The sequence below is a fragment of the Aspergillus glaucus genome (assembly GCF_001890805.1).
Source record: "Aspergillus glaucus CBS 516.65 unplaced genomic scaffold ASPGLscaffold_15, whole genome shotgun sequence".
Taxonomy (NCBI): Eukaryota; Fungi; Ascomycota; class Eurotiomycetes; order Eurotiales; family Aspergillaceae; genus Aspergillus; species Aspergillus glaucus.
Window position 1 is genome coordinate 594,898 of NW_019170467.1, and position 25,509 is coordinate 620,406.

Here is a 25,509-nt window from a genome sequence, read left to right on the forward strand (position 1 = left end):
ACGCGCTGGACGCGGCGCGTCGTAGTTGGAATCTCCGCCCTGCACTAGCAACCATGCCTTTCCAACCTGTTCACAGCAGGCAATTGAAGACACCTTCTAAAGGGTATTCTTTTGCTAAAACCTATATGAATTTATGTTCCTTTTGAATTATCATATAATCCACCATGTCTGCACCATCTACACCCCGCTCGACGCGCACCGCGTCACCGCCAGGCGACTCGCCGGCGGTGCTTACACCAGGACAAAAGATCAAGGCCATGATGGCTCAATTCGATAGTGATTCGGAATCAGAGAATGAGAATAAGTCGAAAACACAACGGCCGATCGCGAGACCGAACTTTACGGATAACACATCGAGTAGCGAACCGACTCAACCACAAGAGGCAGAGAACGCGGATTCGGACGAGGACGAGGGAGATGATGATATTGTCATGCCTAGGGGGCGAATGGCTGCGAGATTACAGGCCCAGGGAGAAGATGGGGACAACAATGAGTCGGAGACGGCTTACGATCGGGTAAAGAGGACTCTAGGGGAACAAAAAAAGGGGACTCAAGATGATGATGACGAGGATGACCTTCCTATGACTGGGCCAAGGAGGCGACAAGCGAATAAACAGAACAACTTTGACGATGAGGAATCGGATCGATCGCCATCTCCCGCACGCTCGTTTTCTCCGTTATTCATGTCCTCCCCTGAAACGCAACGACATGCACCGCGCGAAGAAAATGGATCAGACGGATTAGACGAGGAACCACAACCGAAGAACAACGGCCGACTGCAGGCACTCATCGCCCAAAAACGCAAGGAACGAGAGGACCGTGAACGAGTCGAAGCCGAGAAGAAAGCCGCCCGCGCAAAACAAAACGAACAATTTAGCTCCGATGTCCTTTCCGGAGAAGACAGTGGCGACGATAACGAGCGTCATTCCGCGAAGAAATTGTCGCAGCAGGCTCGTCCGTCACGCAAAGCCAGCAAGAAGGCTCTCGAAGAGATGAATCGCGAGACCCAGCGGATGAGCAGGAATATGCAATTGGCGCATCAGGCGCAGACGAAGAAGAAGATTACAAAGGAGAGTTTCTTTGCTAGGTTTAACTTTGGACAGCCTAAGACAGACAATGCAGGACCATCGGCGGGAAATTCGTCGACGACAGCTTCGCAAAACTCGTCGGATGGGGAAGTACAAAAGGAGCGGGAGACACCGCGTACCTCGCCTGTTATGGGCCCTGCTGATAAGCCAGTCGGTCCTCAGACTGCAGGTGACAAGGGAAAAGAAGCGGAGACTGAGGATATGGAGTTCACCATGCCTCCTCTCGAGGAAGTCCTTGCCGGAACGCATCTACAGCACGAAGAACCAACCGTTGCACGAGCTGAAGTCCAGACGGAAGAGCCACGCCAAAAGACATCAGGACCAAAACATGAGCACAAAACACTCAAGAAACCACCTGTTCGAGTCCAGCTCTCTCGACAATCGGTAGCCGAACACCAGCAGGAGGACTCCGACGACGACCTTGAGGTTGTCACGTCTCCCGCTAAATGCCGCCGAATTGCAGCCTTTGAAAACATCAAGACCAAGAGATCAGAGGAATCCGCTTCCATGTTGAAATTGAAGGCTTTGGCTCATCTCACTTGTCCTGACCGTCAAGCGACATCAACGAATTTCGCGCAGTTGTCGGCTGATTTGCTAGCTCAGGCTAGAAGACAGACTGCCGACGAAAGAAAGCAGAGAATTGACGAGCTTCGGGCTAAGGGTGTTTTTATTGAGACCGCCGAGGAACGACAAGCGATGGAGGATGAAGTTGAGAACCTCGTGGAGAAGGCCCGGCAAGAAGCTGATGACATCAAGAAGCAAGAGCGCAAGGAAAAGAAGCAAGGCCAGGGCAACGATGACGATGAGAGTGATGAGGCAGATTATGAACCTTCTGGTTCTGAGGATGAGGAAGGCGAAGGTAATGGTGATGAGGAAGAGGAAGAGGACGAAGAAGAAACAGAAGCCCAGAATGACGAGAACATGATTGATGCTGAAGCCGGGGAGGATGATGAATCGGCAGACGAGCAAAGCGAAGCCATGTCTGCCGACGAAGCTGATGTACCGGCTACGCGAAGAAAGCGGCCTACTCGAGTGATCGAAGATGAGGATGATGAAGACGAACAGCAGCCTGAACCTCAAGCACCAGCAACCCCGGTCAACCCAATCACCCCGAACAAGGGCTCTGTAGCGCGGCCCAAATTCCCTGGCTTGGAGGACTCTGCTGGCTTAACCATGGGTCTGACCCAGGCTTTTGCGGGCACATTGGCTGGAAGTGGACAAGACACTCAGCCGAACACCCCCAGTGTCATTCCATCACTCCCAGACCCTGTCGCCGGTGCCGAACCGTCCGATTCTCAGATCCTCGTGAAAGACAGCCAGGGACAACGAGAAGAGACCGGCGACATCTTCGCCGGATATGCTCCGTCTGAGGGTGGTGTATCTGAATCGCCAGCCCCCAGAGCAATGTCCGAATTCTCGGTGCCTGAACCAACGCAAGATGCCGGCTTCGTGTATTCGCCTTATGACCCTTCGAAACGGTTCCGGCCTCCCCCGTCAACGATCGAAACGGTAATCATCGATCGAAACGAAACACCAGATTCTCCTGTTGCTAGCAGGAAGAACAAGCACCTGCGTCGCGGCCGAGCTGATGATAACCAAGGAACGGAAAAGCAAAGTAAAGGCGACTTCGAAATCGACTCCAATGCATTTGACGTTATGAGGAAGGCGACTAAGAAGAAGAACATCATCCCATTCAACAAGCAAAAGAGCAAAGCCAAGGATGTTGTCGAGGACGCAGCCGAGGAATCCGAGGATGAATATGCCGGTCTCGGTGGTGGTAGTGATGACAGCGACGGTGAACAAGACGCGTATGATCAATCAATGATCAACGATAACAGCGGGGAGGTTGTGGATGAGAAGCTGTTGGCTAGGCTCAATGCGTAAGTATTCCTCGAACTTGGGATGAAAAGATGCCAATGCTAATGCTCTCTGCAGTGCTCGTCACAGGGACGACGACGCAAAGCAAGTGGAAAAGCTCATGAGGGATATTACCACTGGTGCTCTTCGACGGCGCAGAGGAGCCGATGATGATCTTGATCTCGATGACCCCGAAGACGAGCTCCTCGCCCGTCGTCGTGAGAAACAACGAGAATTCGCCCGGATGCGAAGAGCCCTTCTTGCCGACGAGAAGGTGAATGAAATCGCCGAGAACCCCAAGAAGGCAGCCTTCTTCAAAGCCATTGAGGACCGCGACGAGGAAGAGGATGTCGATCTGGAGTTCCTGGAATACGAGAACGCGGGTGGTTCTCAGGAACAGTCTTCGCAGGACGTGGCACCAGAAGCGCAGAAAGACCCTGCAGCACCGGAAACCGAAAACAACGACAACAAGAGAAAGCGACCCCTTGAGCCCTCCGCAGAAGACATCGCCAACCGTCCCCCACCTCATCTCCGTCGCAAGCCCGCCAGCCATATGTCCAAGAAACCCGCCACCCTCGCAGAGATCCGCGAAACGGTCTCCTTCCTCACAGAAACCCACGAATACGATTCCTTCCACGAAGACGCTGCCATCGACGAGGAGGGCGACCACGACGAACAAATGGCAGAAGCCGAGACACCAGCAGCAGAAGAACCCAAAGAAGACTTAGTCCCTCGCAACCACAACCACAACCACCCCCGCCGCACACGAGGCCCCGTCGTCGACCGCCTCGCCCTCCTCCGACAAGCCTCCTCCAACTCCGCCCAATCCTCCTCCGCAAACACCCGCTTCGCCTTCCACGCAGGCGCCGGCAACGACACAGCTGCGAACATCGGCTTCAGACCTCCGCTTCGCAAGAACTCAGCAAACTCTTCGTCATCGGGCAGCGTGTCTTCTGGATCTTCTGACTCGCGGAAGACCATGAAGGCGCCTGCTGGAGTGTCGACGGCGAAGAAGGGCGCTGTTAATTATTATACGGCTGCTAGGGAGAAGGAGCGTGAGCGGGCGATTCGGGCTAAGGAACGGTCTAGTGGGTCAAATGTTGCGGCGTTGCTCAATAAACATGCTTCGAATCAGCGTGGTTTGGGGGCTTTGGGGAAGGGGCAGTGGGAGTGATTGTATTTGTTTGATATTTACGGGATTAGTTAGTTAGCGGGCGTTGATTTGTAATTGGATTGGTTGGTTAGGATAATCTGTGGAATGTCTATGCGAAGCTTCTATTTCCTCGCAATGTGTGTTCTACTATGACTGCTCGTAGCCCTGAGACGTTGTCTTAGGTCTTGCTTCTGGTGTAAATCACTTATAGTGGCATATAGACTATTCTGTCCACTGGGCCACTCAATGCTGTCCTGTATGTGTATAGTAGGGGTTTATATATGCATACTGCCGCCCCTCCATGATGCCTTCATTCGGACCTCTCCAGCAGGTCGAACAACTCAGTCAAGGAACGGATCCTCTTCGTATCTTGCTGATCCTGTCCCTTACCCTCCCGTGGAAGATAATACCCATCCCAGCCAGCATTAACGGCAGCCTGGTAATCCTTGGAATAATCATCCCCAACATGAACACAAGTCCATTGAGAAGCATTCTCAGAACTAGCACCAACATGCCTCATGGCCTGTTGTCTTGCCACATCAAAGATAGCCGGACTAGGTTTCTCTTCTCCGGCTTCGTAGCTCGTGATGACAAGGTCAAGGTCGTTGATCGCATTATCCCCTTCCTTTGAGGAAGAACTTCTTTCTTCGAATCCCGCCAGTCGCATACTCGACACGCCCTGGTCTGCACGAGTATCGCCCACAGCCAACTCCAGAGACTTCAAAACGCCCGGCACGCGGTCATCCGAGTTCGAAATCACCCCGACAAGCACCTTCTCAAACGGCCCGAATCTCTGCTTCTGCGTAAGACCTCTCTTGACCTCTCTCATCCTCGCCATAAACTCCCCCGCATCCTCATATAAAACATACCCCTCTTTACTAGCAAACCGATCGAGTAACCTCTGCACCAACCCTTCCGGCAAATCACCACCATTATCACCATTCAACACCTTCCCAAAACTCCCCCGTATAACCTCCTCCCACCACTGTCTCGGCCCTCCATATTGCCCCCGCAACGCCAATTCCCTCCCGTAATTCGGATACTGTTTAGCATGCGCCTTGAAGACCTCTTTGAAGGCGGGCTGCAGCGACTCGGAGGTAACCAGCGACGGGGATAACCCGAAAGCGTGCGCGGTCGAGGCGTATTGCTCTGGGACTGGGAGACGAGGGTGGAAAATGGTACCGAAGGCGTCGATTGTGAGGAGGAGGGAGCGCGGTGGCATGTTTTATGTGTTGTTGAAGTGGCTGTCATGTCATGTCATGTAGGATCGGCGATATCGGCGGTCGAGGTCGGGGTCGGGGTCAAGGTCGGGATCGGGCATAATAGCCAAAACAACGACCACTAACTGACCAAACAAGAAGGCGCTATGCAGAAAACTGACCGGGATTGTTTTCTGTTGCGGCTACTACTGGCAGTGATGACGCGTCACCTGATTCTGTGCGAAGGTATGTGTATATATCCCCCGTTTCACCAGAATTTTTACTTTTTTTACAGCACCGGCTTCACGAATCGACGATGCGGCCTCAATTCCTCTCTCTAGTCCTGCTGGCTAGCCTCTCAACATCGACAATCGCCCACGAAGAATCAATCCAGAATGCAAACCACATCTTCAACGCCATCCACTCGTCCATGCGCCAATGGGGCTCGTCGCTGTACCACAATGGCATGTCCTTCTTTCTAGCCTCCGTCCCGACTGGAACGCAGTTGTATCACGGCGGTATGAGTCCTGACCATGTGATTGGGACGGAGTGGTTGGCATTTGAGCCGGAGCATGCGATGCTGTTTGCTCGGATGCCGCCGATGGGTTCGCAGCCTGGTGTTCCTGGGCGGGGTCCACATAAAGGACCGCCACCTGGCCATGGTGGTCCTAGAGGTCCTGGAGGGCAGAAGCCATTGTCGCTCGAGCCGCCGGAGGATGAGGAGCCGAAAAAATCTGGCTGGCTGCAGACCTACGTACCTGTCAGGGATCTACGATTGCTGTATATCGATGGCATGTCCGCTGGAAAGACGAGTAACGGAACCCTCGACTCGCAGAACCGGATTCTGGTGAATGATTCAGTACACGATGATAGAATTATGAATGAGTTTGCGCGTGCGAAGGAATTCTGCCGTTTGTCCCATGAAGTATGGGATGATCGATTGGACGGCGTGATTCGCATGGAAGCTGGGTTTGAGATCATCCTCTGCGAATTCGAGCGCGATTTACACCTGCTGCGTGAAGTCGAAATCCAGGCGAATAAGGGAGGCATTCCCCGTCATCTGCCACGACCGGGTAAGGACCACAACAAGACAATGCATGATATCATCCCTGATTCTGGGCCGTGGATGAAGGCCATTACGGCACGGTATCATGGTATTGGGGGGAATCGGGTGAGGGTTAACTACAATCATTTTGTTACTGCTTTCACTTATGAGTTGGATATCTTCGGTGGTGAGAGCAAGGAGTTGCGGCCTCGTTTGAGCCATCTCGATACCTCGCAATTAGAACCTATCCGGCAGGATCTTAAGGCGTTGATTATGGGCCATGATACCGATGAGCCCTCGTTTGATTGGCAATCTGTTACGGACATGGTGGTTGAGAAATATGCTCATACATTGAAGAGTCTGGTTTCTCCCAGCATTACGGCGAACACGAAGCAATTGCACGACGACCTCAAAAAGGTGGCTGATCCATTCTTCGACTTTGGTGGTCGCAACATCACGGCCGAGGCGGAGCGTTGCGCAACCCAGTTCATTCCCTTTAACGCCCCGACCCAAAGCGTCGCAGCTCGTGCCGTGCGTTCCATTGCTGACAGTGTCTGCTTCACGCTACTTGAGGCATTCGACGAACCCGACTACGACACAGCCGTGACCAAAATTCAGGATCTGGTTGACTACCTCGCCTGGACAACCTGGAAAGAGTGCCGTGGCTGTGGGGACAACGAAGTCTGCATGATACCTATTTGGCCGATGGGCATTCTAGAAGACTGGGAAAACCCGACATGTCGCGATATCAGGAACCCTCAGGATGATGGGGTGAAATATTGGGGATGGGATTTTATCCCGGGGCCGACGAAGCATGCTGATTCATGAACGCTATGGTATTCTGATAATCCTGTATGTTTACAAATTGGCGAGATAACTATGGAATAAATGCAATCACTAAGCTATGTATAATGCAAGGTTGGTTGATAAGTCCGCAGCACTTCTTCCCATCTTGGCGAGTCCATAAGAAGGACGTTCGGGACTTCTCTCTCGACATACTGCACCTGTTAGCATAACCCTGATTTTAAGAATTGAAAAGGGGACACTCACATCACGATACTTCCCCTCCATCCTCATCCTCAAAAAGCACTTAAACGGCATCGTATCCTGCATAAAATACTCTCCCACCTCCCTCCCCATGCCCTCCTTTTCTCCCTCCAAAACACCCCCAAGCACCTCCCTCACAATCCCCCACCCCCCATCCTTCTCCAACCCCAACGCACTAACAGTCAACCCCACATGATTCTGCACAAGCGCATGATGCACCTTACTCCATACATTATGCAAATCCTCCGTCAGCGTTGCGCCCCCTGGAGGCAGACCGTCAAAGTTCACGCCGAATTTCTTCAATGTGGGAACGTGCATCCGGACACCGCCGAAATCACGAACCGCGAAACCCTTCACTTCTCCTGTTTTCCGGCAAATGCGGGCAACGAGGTTCTGCCCGTGCGCTTCGAGGCCGATTCCGTAGCGTGCTAGGGGCGGAAGGACCAGTGAGAAAAGTCGGGTTACGTATGTGCGTAGCCAGGATTGTTTGTCGGTGGTTGTGCGCAGGTTGTACAGGATCTCTGCGTAGCTGCGGGTGTCGTTGTATGGCTGTTGGGCTAGTGCTGCTGCGATGACGAGACGCTCGTTGTTGGCATCTGCGCGGGCTTCGAGATCATCGCGCAGGATGCAAGAGAGATGTTTTGCGTCTGCGAAGTTATCCTGTCCGCCTGAGACGGCCGCGACTTCGCGGAAGACCCAGAGATCGCTTGGGAGGAACTTCTCAAGCAGGACTGTTTGAACTGGTCCGCCGCATGTTGTCCAGGGGGTTATTGTGCGCAGGGCAGATGTGATTTGGCATGCTAGGGAGAGTTTCAGGTGGTACCCGAAGTCGCATTCTGGGCGGAGAGTTAGTGTTCGCATTGAGGCTTGGGCGTCTGCGATGTTGTCCACTGTCTTTAAGACGACGGCGTTCGGGAAACGCTGGTTCACGGAGGGAAGTTGCCTCGAGAGACAGGGGACGACGACTCTGTCGGGCGTTGTGCTTGGGACTTCCAGTTTGTTTAGCAGGGGCTGAATGATTTCTTCGAAAGCGCCTGTTACGCGGAGATCTGTCCGCGGGACGGAGAGGAAGGCGAGAGTTGGGGTTAGCATTTCGGGGATGTCGGAGGGTTGGATTTGGTTGAGAGGCGGTTGGGCGTAGCAGAGACGGTGGTAGGGGTGGCTTGGGTGGCCGTATATCAGGGCTCTTTCCCAGTCGGGGGAGGGGTCGTCTAGAGATAGGATTTTTTGGGCTGCACCGATGTCGAGCCATGTTTCTGTTTTTGTTAGTATAGGTCGTTTGTGTATATGGGGTGAGGCTTACCCTGATTCCGCGCTGAATTGCCTAATTCGAGCGCGATCTCATTCAAGATTTCCTCGTCCGCATCTTCAACTAACCACGGGCTCAAAAATCCGAATAACGCGCCCGGATCCAATTCTTCCTCTTCTCCATCGCCGTTACCAATCACAACAGGCGGTTGCAAGCTATTCGGCCGCACAACACACGCAACCTTTCCATCTCTGGTCTCTAGAACCGTACCCGGCTGAAGACCGACTTTCACCCATTTGTGAACATTTTCTCCAGCCGCGTGAAGACGGCTGTTCAAGTACAAACATTGGTCCGTTTTCGATCCCCCGACAGTAGCATCTACCAGTCCTTCATTTATGACTTCAGCGAGAAGCCGCTTGGTAGTTTCGAAGAGAGCTTGGCTGTGCTTAGACATGCTGCCGCCGCCGCCATCTGAGCGAAGCAGAATCGATTGCAATAGCGATAAAAGAGAGTGTATAGTCGTTAAGATGGTCATTTTGTGCTGTGGTGGTTGTAAAATTGTATCCTGCTATGGACCAGGCCAGGCCGTCGAGCCTTTTTATATCCAATCTGAGCTCCATTCCTTTTTGCTCGGCTTTCAGAATACACTTTCTAGGCGTCGACCCACACGCCCCAAAACAGACTCCGGTTTGATGGTCGATCCACAGCTTAGCAGACATGCAGCCAGCCACTACCTGTAGCCCGAGCTAAACTCACTTGATCTCTCGATCGGCGCGTGCAGTGCAATGTCGATTTCCTAAAGTTACCAAAAAGGCACATCGGTGCTCGCGCTTGGTAACATGTCCCGACACAGGATGGACGGCCTTGTTTCTGACCCCGTCCTATGAGGGATGCACAGTTGTAGGTGAAAGCAATATAGCTGACCATTGCATCACACATCATTCGCCATCGATCGGGGTCGGCGTTAATCCCTTCCTTTGGGACGGAGTTTAACTGCGAGTATGTTTTCTCTACGGCCCGTGTCCGGAATCTAGATTGTGTGGAGGTGCTGAAGGCTTTTCGCAAAACCGCTACACCCGCCGAAGAAGAAATATACGTTTGTCGGAGTCCGATGTCGATGTTTCTTTGTATCCCACCTCGCGCTAGACGCGGCGCAACCAAGGCACCTGGCAATATGATCGACTATTATACGAGAAGGTACGGGGATATGGTAGCTTCACTTTTAACAGAGTGCAGTGCATGTGCATATACAGATATGATTGTACAGCAGGCTGTATGGCAATGCATCCCCGGGCCCTGCCAACATTCTAATTCGCCGCCGACAGGGTCTTCCACCCAACGTGGGGGAAATCCTTCCCCCATTGTGTCAGGAGGATGCACTGCATTGTGCTGCAGGTGCAGGCCAGCTGGCTGGTGGAGTGCATGTACGCGTCCATACAGAGCGTATTCTGGATTATTATTGCGATTATATTGAAATCACGACGTCCACGTGTACTCGGAGACAGGTCTAGTATCTTCTTATTTTCGGGCGCCACTATTCGAGAGACGAGAGAAATTTCAGCCACTAGAGCCCTCCACTTGCGGGATTCGGCCAGTCGGCCTCGGGAAGTTTATGTTCAGCCCAGCTTAATGCAGAAAAGGTATGGACCTATTAGGGACTGGCTGTTGCTAATCCACCCGGACAATTTCTGTCGACGGGTTGCGAACTTGCGAGGAGAGGATTCTGATGTGGGTTTATCGATAAGATGGTTTTGATCGAGATAATCTTATCGGGACGGAGCAATGCATAGATGATTGACTTATGACAAGTTGAGCACTTTTTCACCATGAATCCGACATTGAACGTAGTAGAGAAGGTCTAAGAGACTCGTAAAATGCATAAGAACGGCGACCTTCTAGCAGGTCTCCCCCGCAACACCCTCTGCCAAATCTTCACCAACTTCAGAAACCTCCAAGCAGCAGCACAACACACCCTCCACAACCTCGAAGAACAAAATGAAAACGCCAGCCAATACCTCGTCATCCTCTGCCTCCCACCCCATGCATCAGCGATCCTCCTCGACGACAGTCAAGCCCTGGGAGACATCCCATTCAGACTCACCCTCGAAGGAAACATGGACCTGATCAAAGTAATCCCTTCACCCATCCACGGCTGCAGCACCGACAACTTCCGGGAGGAAATCGGTCATTTTATTCGGACAACGGGCGTACCTCGCTCAGAGTACCAATGGGGCATGTCGACGACGATTTTCTGTCCGGATGCAGATGTTACCAAGGCAAAGCAGCCTGATCAGTGTTTCTGGCCGGGTGTGAAGCCGGTTTCTCCGGGGAGTGATTGGTTGGATAGCTGGCCTACACTTGTTATTGAGACGGGTGTTTGTGGATCTGTGGATCGGTTGAGGGAGGATGCGAAGTGGTGGTTTCATGATATCCGGAGTGATACTCGGGTTGTATTGCTTTTGGTTGTGGAGAAGGAGAGGAGGATGATTCGGGTTGAGAAGTGGCAGATTCTGCCCTGTGAGGGTTCTACTACGGTTATGGTATCGGATGTTGGTGAGGGTCGGATAGCGTATTTGGGTCAGGAGTTGCACATTACTCCGTATAGTGCCGTCGACGCGCCTTTGGTCCTTCCGTTTGAAGAAGTTATGCGTCGGCTTCCCGTCAAGAATGAGACGGATATCGTTCTGAGTGAAGTGGTTTTGATGGGCTGCGCGAAGAATCTTTAGTTCCACCGAGTCTAGGGTCGATACACGATTTTGCTGATGATCGAGGTCGAATTTACCGTAGTATCATAGCTGAGCATTTACAAGTGCATGTAATACATACAAACCAAAATTCCCTCTTGTCAAATTTCAGTGGCCTCTCCCTCAATCTTCCATCCTCAACCAGTCTCGCACTTTTACAGAGTCTTGAGACGCTTAATCTGCGACCATTAAGCAAGCTGCATTCAAAATTCGAATCAACACATAGCGGGACCTCCAACGAATTATTCAAAGGTGTTTGAATCCTTCACCAATTTCTACAATCTACAAAGGCAGAGAAAAATGAAAACACTCCATTCGGTTTCGGGAGGCATGTGTTGAATAAACTTCTGGACTGGGAGACATGGGTGGAATTGCCGTCCGGTTAGAATTTCTACCATCTATCCAGCAGAGAAAACACTGACAATCCTCGGAAGGGACAATTCGCTTTATGGTGATCTTCAAGCTATCCGTGGGGACAGGTGACCTCAACCCCCTTTTACAGCTCCATGGACATGTAGCCACAGGCGAGGCAGCACTTCTAGCCCGACCTGACTCGAGAATACAACGGATGGCCTACACTGGTCATCGAAACTGGCCCAACTGAGTCACTGCCTGAATACAGAATGATGCAAAGTAGTAGTTCAGGAACTCTAGAGGCAGACTGGACTGCAAGTGCTCTTTTGGTCCGGATGACAACATACTCAGACTTGACTTGTATGAAGCCACTGTCTGTTGTTGAGCGAGATCGCAGAGAATTTAACCAGGCTCGGTGCTACCAAGTGGCAAGCTGCACAGCACTCCCGATGCGGCCAGAAAGTCAGACATCTCGTCACCGAGATATGACAGCTTGCGCCTCCTAGTAGCAATATGTTATTTCTGTTAGGGCGGCTTGGTCACAGCTGAGTATATGGGTGTTTATGTGGCTTCCCAATCTCGACAATCTTGAATTGATGTTCGAGCCACTGGACGTCATCTTAATTGAAATGGTCATGGATCGTTTACAAGTGGCCAATGAGGCTACGCTAAGCATCCTGAGATAGCCCCATTCAGATACCAAGAAGAGATTTTACAATCTTCTCTTCGTGAATCTTTGCTGAGCTTTGGGATGCTGAACTCACGGCTATAAGCCCAAAGCTATAGCTCAAACTTATAGCTACAGCTCGATATACGAAGCAATCCCCACAGGACCTCATCAGGCTTGATAACGGTCCACTTCATGTCAGTAACAATCACCTTGTCCATGTTGCCAGCAGTGTTGTTCGTCTCGGTCATCACACACTGGGCAGCATTGCTGAGTATTGCATCCTCAGATGAAGACCCACACACATACAAAACCCTAGGGTCCATATTATCGTCCGTGCCGTCATATTGAGAATTGGGCGCCCTGTCAGGAGGGCAAAAAATGCACTCCTGGCGAAGGCCATGAATAACCGGTCTGGGCAATTAATGGGGGCTACTACATCCTATTTGCAGTTTCATCAACACATTCATACGGCTGACACTGCGCTGCTCACCCCATATGGGGCTGACTTCGTGCCCGGTTCACGTTGCTCATTGAAACTGGTGTTGGTGAGTCACCGCCTCGTTAAGAAAGTGATGCAAAATGGTGGATTGAAAATTCATAAGGCAACACACGACTCAGTCCTTTTCATTGAGACAATTGTCGAGCTACTTATCGTCAAGAGGAAGGGGTCTACGATTTTTATACAACTAAGCCGCATTAGTCATAAGCCGCCCAGACTCACGACGACTATGCCAGGTTGATCGAAGGCAGTCATAGATCTGTATCGCCATTGTGCGATCATTATGAACCAGTTGCACAATTACTCAGAACCCTGAGATGCTGGATTTGCATCTATTGCCATATAGCTGTATCCCGAATGCAAACACTGCAAGCCACAGGAGCAGAGCAGTAGTGGTATTTTTTTTTTGCAAACGTCCGTCGGACAGACGTCAAAATGAACGTCTGACAACCTTTCCATTCAATCCGGATTTCTACCACCTACCTCAAGCTCCAAATCTAAAAAGCTCTGGCATTTCCAATGCGATTGGCTTCTTCATGAGGACTATGACGCAGTCGTTCGATGCGTTTGTATGGCCTGAAGAGTTACCTACAATCCTTAAAAGCAAGAGCAACAGCTACAGACCGACCACATACACATCCTATATGTCGTGAGGAATCGACGAGGCTCGCCTACAAATGATGCATTTGCTAAAAGATTACGTCGACAACGCAGGCAAATCAATGATAAACATGTGAGCGGTCGGTACGGCGGCTCTGCAGTGTTGAGAGTTACAAACGATTGAGAGGCAGAGGGACACGGTGACCACTTGCATGGTCTAGGTTTACCAGTTTCAACTGGGACAAACGATGTCCTAACTGGCTTTGATCAACTGTGATGTACTTATCGATCCCCCCTCCCCCACTGTACCGACTCTTTTCTATCGATTTACCGGGTATACAACTACCATGGTCAATTGCCAATGCACTCGGGCGAGATATCCGAAACAAGAAAAGTCCCCCGAAGGGTCCTCCGAGCGTGGGGACGAACAAGCTGAAGGACAATTAGGGTAAGTGGATGAGATTATTCCCGTATTCTATGGGGGCTGTCTGACTTGTTAATAGCCGAGAGGTTGTCTTTTCTATATGGAGAATATCGAATCGTGGTCATCTTGATCAGAAACCGTTGCCCAGTGTACAAAATTGAAGACACTCGGTGGGGAACGAGGAATTCACATTGCATATATGGAACATGTGCCACTATGGGCGCTTTTTGCCTCAAATTTATTTCAAAAATTGTTGCCATGATGGAAGACAGTCACAAAGAGTGACACAGTATTGCCACCCACAAAGCTACCTGTTTCAGGCATACAAAGTCCGGGACTCAACGAGGCCCTGTGCCGGAGACGGGCGGCAATATCGATCAAATCACCACTGCTTATGGTTCTAACACAAACCCCAGTGTACTAGTCAATACAGACAGCGTGCTAAATCCATACAAAGCATGAATCTGGGTCGGCCACCGGGCCAATTTGCTGCTCTGGCCGGCTCCAGATTGTGATCATTCCGAAGCAACCCTGTGGATCCATTGGGTTCTATCAAAAGATGTCAGGATAACTTTCGCGATCTATGCGCGTGTTACGATTATCCATGAGATTGTGTTGGTTTTACTTGGGTCTTAGCTAAGAATCTAGGTGAAGAGAAGTTACCGATGAACCTGGAATTGACGCCAGGGTATCATTTTCCAGTCCAGCTGCACCAGGACCTCTTGCTGAACTGTAATCCCTATACAATTTCACAACCAGCGTGTCGAAGGTTGACAAGATACAATACATGGAGGCTCGAAAAGCGTGCTCCAACGAGAATCCAAATGCGGATTATTGGCCAAAGTAGCCATGAGTCAACACTGCTCCCGACGGACGATGGTAATGCTTCCGTGCCATATGAAACTAACATGTGCCCAAACAAAGAGACATACGCCCATATACTAACCCTATCATGGCCCCTATCGTGGTCTGGCACACATGGTGATTCCGCTCGAAGCATCTTTTGGCTAGCTGGATCTCGCTGGTCCAAGTATTAGTAATTGTACTGTCAACAGGTATCAACAGACCTCTAGATACAGATACTCTAGTTAATGCGGACGGTTTCATTCTTTAAATCAGAGCCGTGTTCTACCATACACAGGAGCTGCTCTCCCATGAAACGACTCGGCTTAGGTACCGCATTTGGATACATCAGTGGGCAAACATAGAGCCAATGACCAGAACGCCTGGAAGTTGACGGTGGTCTTTAAGACGAGACAGATGAGAAGGGTGGTGAGCCACGTGTACAAAGAACCGAGAAACTACAACAAAGTTCTGAGCCTGCCAAGCAAATGGGGTGCTGGGGTCTCTATTTATTTCAGGTGGGACTACCGGATGTTTTAAAGCTGAGCTATTTTTCACCCACGATGCACTACAAAAAGGGTCCGAGAAGCAAGCAGATTCCTCGTGCGGTTAATGGAGTCCAACAAATCGACTACCATTGGGAGCAGCTAAGTACAAGCGATGGCTAAATCGAAACAACCAGATCAACGCTTTTATCCTGGTATTTCACAGATGGACTAGTTCCCGACCCTAGTCGTAGAGAGTGGAGACGCTGGATTTGCCTGTGGTGATTTAATGTTTTCCAGAGAAGTACGCTAATTCTTTTCCGTCCGTTCAAAAGGCCACAGCTGGATCTCCTTGACACTCCATCGCATGAGCATTCTGCAGCAGTTTAACGCCCAGGGAGATCCCGTGTATACTACGGGAATTGACTGAATATGTTGTCAAAGATCAATTGTCCCACATCATTGTTATCAATTGGCTCGCATGTATTCGAGATAATCCTTGCTGTCTCAACGTGGCAAGGAAAGCCCCAATATGGGCGATACTTCTTTACCCAGTCAAAAGAAATGGTGTGATATGCGTCGAATTATCGGTCGCCTCAAATCATCGCTTCGTGCGAAAGTTCCAACGAGTCCACCATCTTGCCATGAGGATGAAGCATGAATCTAATCCCAACTCAGATGACCAAGCTGTGAGCCAGCAGGAGCACCCCGAGGCACCATTCATGACGGAGGAAGCTCGCAAATTTGGTCTAGCAAATATATGCTATTGTCACCTAAGGCGCTACATTGGCTTGCTCTGGGTGTTATTCGAGGGTCCGAGTAGAGAAGAATTTATTCTGGACAAGACTCGCCAAGGTAGTGCTACCAACATTAACAGCAATGGATTGTACAGTGTATGCTTCGTAGTAGAACTACAAAAGCACCAGGTTGTACGTTCGAGGCACTTCGGTAAGCGGAAAAACGACACTGGTACTGCTCCTCACGAAGAATGTTACTTCCGTTTACCCAAGCATGTTCGCAGCCAAGAAAATAACTGATAGTATATCGGATGAAGGATGCAATCAAGAACAACCTCGGATGCAGAAATGGTAAATGGAAACACTTTTGCAATGTGTTCCTCGAAAGATTACCACGTTTTCTAAGCTGCACAGGTATAATGAGTGCTACAGGTCTCAATAACAGTTCCAATATCGTATGAAGATTATCTGGAGGACAACATCTTGTGGTGGATTTCTCAGTTTCATGCTTTCTGATACTCTATTTTCGTCATCATCTCTAACCCTTGAGAGCTCGGTCCCTTCTCGTCAAACCACAGATTCAACCCTGGATTCAAAAGCCACCAAGGCATGATGAACAAGTGTGTCGCAAATTTCTCCCATGCAGTAACTCGCGTCCAGCCACCTGAATACCCAGGAGAGATGCCGGATGAGTTGAAGGAGATAACCAGTAGCTATGAGAACCCCCCTCCCCCAATTTCCTATATACGCCGATGTGCTGACCAAGTATAAAGGTAATCAAATGGCGGGCTCCAACCGGAGCATTTTCTGGCTCACCGGGTTTGACGATATCTCTATACCAGTGCGATAGAAAGATGCCAATGTCATTTATGGGCCGGTTTCACAGCAGTCATGGGCTGTCTCGGCCAGTGAGCTGACGCAACGGGCATTCGTAAGCTACCGTAGCTGCGAGCGACTTGCTTCTGCTCTTCGGGCGATCATCTCTGTCAAGAATGAGTGATCACGGAGTTGTTTAGGGGAGTCGGTTTTGATTACCCGGATAGTGTGGTGGAGATTGTGGGGGGTGGAAGGGAAACCCGGGGAAGTATTCGCTTCATGACACTTTGAATAGCTCCGAAATAGAGAGTCCGAAATGCCATAATGCAGTGGTTGGCTCTAAGTTTACTGGATAAACTACAGTAAACGGACAAATGCGAACTCGGGAAATGTATTGCCTATACTGTATAAAGCTGTGTAGTAGTGTAGTATAGATGCACCAGAGGCCTCGGCTATGTATTTTATAGCGCCGAGTGGTTTTCCCAGCCCCTCATTATCTCAGTCTCAAACGGTCTATTTTTCATTCTCTCTCCTTCCCCATGTTCTCCATATGCACTCCATGTCAATCGACCATGATATTACCGTGTGGGGTGTGGGAAGCCTCCTTTCCATGGCGGAAAAGATCATAACCGCTCAACCCCGAACTGCCGCAACGCTTGCGAACACCACATTTAAGATGTACGAGCCCGACTTTTTGTCCTCTATTCACGAATTCAGATTCAAACATAACCAATCATACACACAATGTCGCAATCACCAGAAGACCTCCGCATCGCCATCCTGGGTGCCGGAATGGGCGGTCTAACCTGTGCCCTGGCTCTGGCACAACGCGGCTTCAAGAATATCGATGTTTATGAATATGCATCGGACTTGGGATTTGTCGGGGCTGGTATTCAGCTTGCGCCGAATATGGCTCGTGTGCTTGATAATCTTGGGGTGTGGAAGGGGATTGAGGCTGAGGCTGTTAACATTCTTGATACTAGTGTTCGAGGTATGTATTTATCCCCGATATGTATGAGCTAGTGTACTAACGAGTACAGTCGGTGCAACGGACAGCCAACTTGCTTATGTCGACTTGGAATACATCGAAAAAACATATGGCTACCCACATATGGTTGGCCACCGGCACTCCCTCGCCACCGGCCTCTACGAAGGCTGCAAGCAGCACCCAGCCATCAACTTCCACTTCTCAACGGAGGCAGAGACCATCGATGACTTTGGCCCTAAGCCATCCTTCACAGCAATCCCCCGCGATGGCAGCGGGTCCTACCGCGTCGAGGCAGACGTGATCCTCGCCGCAGACGGCATCAAGAGCAAGGCGCGTGTGGAAATGCTCAAACGGCTGAACATCAACGTCGGCATCAAAGACACCCACCAAGCCGCGTACAGAATCATGATCCACAAAGACCAAATCAAAGACGACCCCCAACTACTCGAACTCATCAACAGCACCCGCGTGACCCGCTGGATCGGCGAAAAGCGCCATATCATCGCCTACCCAGTCTCCAACAACAACATATACAACCTCTCCACAACCCAACCGGATAGTAACTTCGCAGCGGCCACGAATGCAACGTACACAACCAAGGGCTCGAAATCAGCCATGCTGGACGTTTTCTCGGATTTCTGTCCCATGGTCCAGCGCATGCTCAACTACGTCCCCGAAGGCGAAGTCTGCGAGTGGAAACTCCGCGTGCACGATCCCCTCCCAACATGGATCCACGAATCCGTCGCCCTCGTCGGCGACGCATGTCATCCGACCCTCCCCCATCTAGCGCAAGGCGCGGCGCAAGCTATCGAAGACGGCGCTGTGCTCGCTGTAGTCCTCTCGCGACTACCGAACACACAACCAGACTCTATCAACAAAGCACTCCGCGTATACGAGAAAGTCCGCAAACAGCGTGCGTATGCACTCGTTGATCTCGCTTCCGCATCTGGTCGCGCGCTGCATCTTGGTGAGGGTGCGGCGAAGGAGCAAAGAGATAAGCAGTTTGCGGCGTTGAGGCAGGGTAAGGGGCCTGTGCCGGATAAGTGGGCGGATGCGGATGTGCAGAGGGAAATTTATGGGTTTGATTGTACGAGGGTGGCGGAGGAGGAGTTTGATGCGTTGTACAGTGAGATGTAGGTTTCTCTAGCTACAAGGAATGAGAGTTCCATGTGTTAATTATTACTTTTATAGGCCCAGTCCGAGGGATGTCAAGTTGTCGTGAATCATTACATTTTTTTTTAAGCTATAATATATGTACATACATCAGGTTGAATCGTTACGTACACTCCTCCATTGTAGGAGTTTAACGGCGAAAAAGCACATTAGTCCAGCTGCATAAGAGCATCCAGCAAATGCAATCAATCCCCAGTATTCCCCGTTCGTCCTTTGGATAATCTCTCCAGCAATTGGAACTCCAGTCAAAGCCCTAGACACAAGTTAGCATCCGCGAAATCCACATATGTATAGAAAGGAAGACATACCCTAAGCTGACAATCGTATAAACAGTTGTATAATACCTCCCATACGCCTCTGTCGGACACAACTCGCCCACACAAACCGGCACAAGACTGATATTACTCCCACTTGCAAAACCAAACACCACCGCAAACACTATCGTCGCAGCCACATTCCCCTGCGCCGGCATCCAGATCCCCAACACCGCGACCAGCGCCAGCAGATTGGTATAGATCAGCATGTTATACCGCCCGACTTTATCAGCGAGGATACCTGGGATCCAGCGACCGGGAAAGGAACCCGCATTGAAGAAGACGACCATTAAGTATGCGAGATCGGGGGATACGGAGTGATAGAGCGCGTACGAGGTTATGTACTCGAGGGGAATGAAGAAACCCCATTCGATCAGGAAGACGCCGGCGGTTGTCAGGGAAAGTAGCGGGTTGGCAAGGATCGTAAGGTCCGGGAGGAGGGATTTAATGGATTCGTGTTTGGATTTAGGTTTCTCGGGAAGGGATTCGGGAGACGGTGAGGGCTCGGGTTCCCGACCACGAACGAGGAGACAACCGATGAATAGGAGCACCAAGGTCACTAGCCCGATGGCTCGGGTGGTCCAGGCAAATCCTATTTTTGGTGCTAGTTTCTCTAGCATAATTGGGAAGATTACTCCACCGATACTACCACCAGCCATGGCTAGGCCTGTAGCTGCGCCGCGACGTCGAAGGAAGAAATGTCCGATACTGGCAACTGGGACAATGAAGATGAACGATGTCCCGATACCACCGAGGACTCCCAGCACGACAAAGAAGTGCCAGTACTTCTCGCAGAATCCCAGGGCTATAAACATAATAACAAGCAACGCTGAGCCTATCCACATGAGGGCACGAGGCCCTTTGGCATCGAAGATAGGCCCGATTTGCAAGCCGCCGAAGAAGATGAGGAAGTTGTAGACACCGAAGATCCAGCTGATTTCGGAGTGTGAGAGGGAGGAGAGTTGGTGCGTGCTGATGTAGGCTTGGTAGATGCCGATGCTGTTCATTAGCCCTAGGCCGCCGGTGATGGAACAGAAGCTGCCTAGGACGACGATGTTAGCGGCGAGACCTCCTTCGGGGTGTGTCATTGTGCTTGATGAGTATTCTGAACGTACTTGATACTCTACAGGCTATCTATTCCACTGCTTATATACTCGTTTACAGAGTCATAGTACTTCATTCACTGTAATGCAAATAATCTATATCAATCTACGGCATTCCGTATCCGTACCGATCGGCATGCCGACCGCCGCCGATGGCCGGTGGCCGGGGACTTGGCTGAGTCATCACGTCATTCAACGTCGCCTCGTCGCCGACTCGCCGCCGACATAAACTACTATGAATGCTTGGAATGCTGGTATATGCACTGTTACTGGCTTTGAGAGTACGCCGTCGATATGTCATCCAGACCCTACCGCTCCAAGCGTCAACGCCCCTGCGACCAATGCCGCGAGCGTAAACTCGGCTGCCAGACAGAGGCCGGCCTGCCATGTGCTCGCTGTCGCTCCGCCGATTTATGTTGCACTTTTGCCAAACCGCCGCCCAAACGGCCTCGGCGGCAGCTCCGCGAGGGCGACGAGATTGGGTTTACGGAGTCGGTTGATTCTCGCTCGCAGTCTCAGGTACATCCCAGTATCGAGGGGGGGTCTACGCCTTCACATCCTTCTTCTCAGCATAATCAGCATAGTCAGCAGCAACAGCAGCAACAGCAGCAGACTCAGGAAGAGTATCCGTATGCGCCAGTGCAGGGTCATCTTCCGTCGCAGCCACCTGTAGCGGCGACGCATAGTAGTGCTGCGACCACGCCGGCAAACCAGATTCTGTCGTCGTCATGGCCTCAGCAGCTTATGTCTTCTGGTCGGGCACCGACGCAGTTTGTGCAGAGTCTTGATCAGCTCGAGGGCTTCTCGGCGCAGTTGTTTGGGGCATCGGCCGAGTCGGATCCGTGGCTGTTGAGACATTGCTCGTTTGACGATGCGGGCGTCAAGTGTTTCTACAAGGTGCATTTTCGCAATGCAGGCGGTGTCCCCGTGCCGCTCCGGATCCCGGTGCATTTCATGATTGCCGCGGATGATCTGGCTGCTGATTCCAAGACTGAGACGCGTGTTGCTGTGCCTAGCATGAATCCACGAGAGGAGTTGAATTCGTTGGTGCCGGATGAGTATGGGGTGCGATTGGTTGGTTTGTATGTTCTAGTCATGATTATATTAATTGTGAATACAATTGCTGACTACTGACTCAGGTTTGTCAAGTACATCTGGCCTGCATTACCGCTGGTCTCTCGTCACCAGCTTGGCTTGACTCCATCATGCACCGTGCCGACTGCAGAGACTTTGGATAAAATTCCCGCGCATCTGCTGGCCGCTATCTACGCTACCGCTTTGCCATTCGCCGGACAGGACGACTACCTCTGCGTGCTGCACACGTACAATAATGCCCCCGTCGATCGTCTCTGGCGCTTAGTATACGAGCTCCTCGCCGAGGAGATCCACACTCCTCATCTATCCGTCCTGCAGGCTGGTCTGCTGTACCTCCACAAGCCGCTGGACGAGGGCCGGTCCGCAACGGCCGATACTCCTTTCGTGTGGTCATGGGTGGGGAGTATGGTTGGATTGGCGTGCTCGCTGGGCTTGCATATTGAGTGTCGCATGTGGGGGATTCCGGCGTGGGAGAAAAGACTGCGTCGACGGCTCTGGTGGGCGGTCTATGCGGAGGATAAATGGCGCAGTCTGCTGATGGGACGGCCGCCGTATATCCAGCAAGATGAGTGGGATGTGAGTGAATTGGACGGAGGGGATTTCGTCCTGCAGGTGCAGGGAGCGCAAGGGTGTACGAGTGTCAGCGATGTGGATGTACCGTTCCGGTATTTGGTCGACTTGGCGCAGATTGCTGAGACGATTCACGAGTCATTCTAGTGAGTCTCTGATTCTCCCGAACGTCTGAGGGGTATGCTAATATTATGAAGCACACTACGAACAGCCCAGTACCTCTCCGAAAACTTCGCAGCCTCACATGACACCGGCCTCCCCCTCCTAGAAAAACTGAACATCTGGTACGCCTCGCTCCCAGAAACCTTCCGCCTACCCAATTGGAGCAAGTCCGTCAGTGGCCTAGCCCCATATCCCGCGTCGATCCATTTCGCCTACCTGATCCTAGTCGTATACGTTTACCGAGCGATGCTACGACCCATGGCTCGGTCATCCAGTCCGCCGCTGATCTTCGACGTCGATGAAATGCCCTCCTCCACCACGACCCTGCCCATTGAGGAGACTTCTATTCTGGACTTTGCCGACGTGCCGGAAATTGAATCCTTCCCGGCGGTCGATGTCGATCTCTCAGAAGTGCATGGAACCGGCGAGACGACGCTGAATGCCGCCGAGAGATGTGCATCGATTGTGATTAGTTTTACGAGACGGTTGACGTCAAGTGACTTTACTGGCTTTTGGTATTCTTGTACGTTCCCTCACCTTTCCTACTATTCCCTACTATCACACACTATTTGCAGATCTGACATGTAATTGATAGGGTCCCGAATTGGCTTCGCCACCGTCTCCAACTTCACCATGCTCCTCCTCGTGCAAGCCCCAAATGCCGAGCGCGCCGTAAAAGGCAAGCATCTAGTTGATTCCTGGCTGCGCGTGCTCCGTACCCAAAGTCTGAGTTTCCCCCTGATGAAGCTGGGATTAACGCGATTGGATGCGATGCACTGGGTGGGCCTCAGCCAGACATTTGTTTTGCCGCAGCATGTGCAGGATATTATTTTGGGTTCGGGAAGTCTGTAACCTTGTGACTGACCTTAGGCGAACCTGGCTTTCGGTTGGTTCCGTGTAAAAAAATTTTCCTTGCTTTCGCCGAAAGTTATGATGACATCGGCGGATGGGCGGCGGCGGTGGTGGTGGTGGTGGTATACGCCGGGTGACAGTCGGTGAATGTTGGCCGAAGTATATAATATTTCGCCGACGCGCCACGGCGAGAATCTATATATACGGGGGTTTTCCAGGAGGAAATGAGGGATTCAATAAGTTCATATCTGTTTCAATACTCATAAAAGCTCTAGTCTTCTACTGTACACTACTCATCATCATACTTTGTCTATTTCACAATCTTAACTCTCTGATATCAAATACAATGGGCTTCTTCCGCACTCTCCAGCAAAAGGCTCACGAGCACAAGAGCAGCACTGTCACTGCTGCCAAAGAAGCTGAAGAGAATTCCTCTTTTACTGGATCTTACGCTACCCTTCTTTCCGAGTACGTTCTCATCCCCTTCAATCCAAGCCTAGAGAATAAGAAGTGTATGCTAACAGTAGCAGGAAACAAAAGGCGCAACAGAAAACACAGGGCGGTGGTGACCGGGTCTACAACTACAACCGTAAGTATTCTTTCCTATCCCCTCTTGTCTTTTCTTCTTGTATGGATGCTGACGATGCTTAGCCGGTGATCAATGCTTCGGGTCGTGCTGCCGGAACTACTAGACGCTACATGGCGGGTCGTTTCTCGGCGGCGGAAATTGTGGAAAATGGAAAATGGTGGAACTGAGACGAATCTATATACCCTTCTTTATTGCTATGCCTAATAAAATGTTTAATTGATGCTATATGGATTGGATTGTAACAAGTGTCTAGTTGGTTAGCCCTATATCTGACGTAATATCACGTGCAGGCGGTGACTATACTGCCGGTCCTTCGCCGATGTCTTCGAGTCCATCTTTAACAACACTCGCATTTACATACAATCGGATGGAAGAATGGGAGTGATCAGGATGCATTGCATTCTGTTCTGCCCAAGATGACACCAATAGTCAGTATCTTTCGCATTGCTATGTATCCCCCGCTAACGGCCAACGATAGACGCCTTTCCGCCCTCCCGCATCGCGCTCCAACGCCCGCCCCCAATTCGCATCGACGCCTCGTTTTGTCTTTTCGCAGCCGCAGAGCAGTTCGACTCAGAGTCGGGATGGTGATAAGGATTTGGTTGATGATATTTCGAATGATTCGCCCTCGACTGTTCGATATGCCGATAGAGATACTGCGCGGGGAGATGTGATTGAGGATGTGGAGGAAGATGAACACGACACCAGTGCTGGTCCGAGTATTATCGATGAGGAGCTCGATAGTACACCTCCTGCTTCTGTGGAACTTGACTCCGAGTTTGAAGACCTATTCGGGCCCCCGGAGCGCACGAAGAGGAGGCGGATTTCGCCGGCGCCAGAGCCGGACGATAGGCCGGCTTCGCGTGATTATGGGGGGGGACGAGATGATGCTATCTTGACTTCCTCGCCTGGTCACGACTTACAGTCGTCGTGGAATGAAGAACCACCCGTCACACCTTTTCCGCGTCGCCCAAGGCCCACGCAACAACCTCAGTTCCAAGATGAAGGTATACCAGCAGGAACACCCAAACCCTCAACACCGGCCACGACAAAACCCGCTTTCCGTCACCATCCTCGCTTCCTACTCTCCCAACAACCACCATCAAGTACTCAGTCAGCACCCGCTTCAGCACCGATATTCGCATCACAACTCCCGTCCTCCACCCCGCGGCGCAAACCAGCCTTCGTATTACCCCGCTCGCCCTCGCCCTCAGCGACTCAAGAAGATACTGCGTCTCTACCGACTCCGTTTTCGCCGTCGTCGCGTACGCTTCATAGACGCGGTCGTGCTCGACATGATGTTCCCGGGTATGTGCCGGGTGGCATGGCGGCTGAGGTTCGAGGTTGGGTGTTGGAGATGGGGACGAAAAGGGAGCAGTTGGATAGCTCTGTGGTAAGGTTTGGTGCGCAGGTGGGGGTGGATTCGAGGAAGTATTTGGTGACTACGAGGATTGTCAAGGTTGTGAGGAGTGTGTTGAGGAGTTCAGGGCCGGTGGCTTTTGTTGAAGCTGAACTACTTTCAGAGGGGTCGATATCGGTGGATGATGGAAGACGGAACATTCTTCTTATGGGTTCACCACGGTCTCGACCTGGAGATTCTGAGCTCGCGCAGGGCAGTGTGGTTGGTGTGTACCGAGGGCTGGTTTGGGAAATTGAGCTGGACAGGGACGGTGTAGATGCCTTGTCAAGGAAAGACGGGGTGGATGTAGGTAATTTAGGTGACTACCAGTCTTCAAATGCAAATGACCGCGAGCGATGGCTTGTGGTCATGGAGTGGGATTTACTCAATGCACCAGCATAAATATATTTACCGTTGACAAAGTCAACAACCTGTACATAGGGATATCATTAAA

The 25,509-nt window shown here is 51.2% G+C and overlaps 9 protein-coding genes across 9 annotated transcripts; 6 read left to right on the forward strand and 3 right to left on the reverse strand.

The window, feature by feature from the left end:
• Positions 1–164: 164 nt before the first annotated feature.
• ASPGLDRAFT_37260 (uncharacterized protein) lies at positions 165–4,119 on the forward strand (the record flags this gene model as incomplete). The annotated part of the gene is made up of 2 exons (XM_022544798.1): positions 165–2,968; positions 3,024–4,119. 2 exons carry the CDS (start codon positions 165–167, stop codon positions 4,117–4,119), a joined length of 3,900 nt encoding a protein of 1,299 aa, XP_022399225.1.
• Positions 4,120–4,408: 289 nt separating this feature from the next.
• On the reverse strand, positions 4,409–5,320 carry ASPGLDRAFT_130098 (uncharacterized protein; the record flags this gene model as incomplete). Its single annotated transcript, XM_022540939.1, has 1 exon — positions 4,409–5,320. The coding sequence occupies one exon, from the start codon at positions 5,318–5,320 to the stop codon at positions 4,409–4,411; it is 912 nt and encodes a 303-aa protein (XP_022399226.1).
• Positions 5,321–5,452: 132 nt separating this feature from the next.
• ASPGLDRAFT_49335 (uncharacterized protein) lies at positions 5,453–7,523 on the forward strand. Its single transcript, XM_022547079.1, has 2 exons — positions 5,453–7,340; positions 7,393–7,523. The coding sequence occupies exon 1, from the start codon at positions 5,614–5,616 to the stop codon at positions 7,168–7,170; it is 1,557 nt and encodes a 518-aa protein (XP_022399227.1). The 5' UTR covers positions 5,453–5,613; the 3' UTR covers positions 7,171–7,340; positions 7,393–7,523.
• Positions 7,245–9,092, reverse strand: ASPGLDRAFT_67965 (uncharacterized protein; the record flags this gene model as incomplete). Its single annotated transcript, XM_022549209.1, has 3 exons — positions 7,245–7,340; positions 7,393–8,573; positions 8,693–9,092. The coding sequence occupies 3 exons, from the start codon at positions 9,090–9,092 to the stop codon at positions 7,245–7,247; spliced, it is 1,677 nt and encodes a 558-aa protein (XP_022399228.1).
• Positions 9,093–10,512: 1,420 nt separating this feature from the next.
• ASPGLDRAFT_37264 (uncharacterized protein) lies at positions 10,513–11,364 on the forward strand (the record flags this gene model as incomplete). Its single annotated transcript, XM_022544799.1, has 1 exon — positions 10,513–11,364. The coding sequence occupies one exon, from the start codon at positions 10,513–10,515 to the stop codon at positions 11,362–11,364; it is 852 nt and encodes a 283-aa protein (XP_022399229.1).
• Positions 11,365–17,554: 6,190 nt separating this feature from the next.
• Positions 17,555–18,935, forward strand: ASPGLDRAFT_37265 (putative monooxygenase; the record flags this gene model as incomplete). The annotated part of the gene is made up of 2 exons (XM_022544800.1): positions 17,555–17,801; positions 17,851–18,935. The coding sequence occupies 2 exons, from the start codon at positions 17,555–17,557 to the stop codon at positions 18,933–18,935; spliced, it is 1,332 nt and encodes a 443-aa protein (XP_022399230.1).
• Positions 18,936–18,951: 16 nt separating this feature from the next.
• On the reverse strand, positions 18,952–20,400 carry ASPGLDRAFT_1495954 (uncharacterized protein). The gene is made up of 2 exons (XM_022542050.1): positions 19,280–20,400; positions 18,952–19,224 (listed from the first exon to the last, which is right to left on the reverse strand). The coding sequence occupies exons 1-2, from the start codon at positions 20,371–20,373 to the stop codon at positions 19,062–19,064; spliced, it is 1,257 nt and encodes a 418-aa protein (XP_022399231.1). The 5' UTR covers positions 20,374–20,400; the 3' UTR covers positions 18,952–19,061.
• Positions 20,401–20,682: 282 nt separating this feature from the next.
• On the forward strand, positions 20,683–23,384 carry ASPGLDRAFT_175223 (Zn(II)2Cys6 transcription factor; the record flags this gene model as incomplete). The annotated part of the gene is made up of 4 exons (XM_022542838.1): positions 20,683–21,470; positions 21,528–22,199; positions 22,251–22,738; positions 22,811–23,384. The coding sequence occupies 4 exons, from the start codon at positions 20,683–20,685 to the stop codon at positions 23,065–23,067; spliced, it is 2,205 nt and encodes a 734-aa protein (XP_022399232.1). The 3' UTR covers positions 23,068–23,384.
• A 688-nt stretch (positions 23,385–24,072) lies between these two features.
• Positions 24,073–25,457, forward strand: ASPGLDRAFT_27367 (uncharacterized protein; the record flags this gene model as incomplete). The annotated part of the gene is made up of 2 exons (XM_022543652.1): positions 24,073–24,084; positions 24,135–25,457. 2 exons carry the CDS (start codon positions 24,073–24,075, stop codon positions 25,455–25,457), a joined length of 1,335 nt encoding a protein of 444 aa, XP_022399233.1.
• Positions 25,458–25,509: the final 52 nt, after the last annotated feature.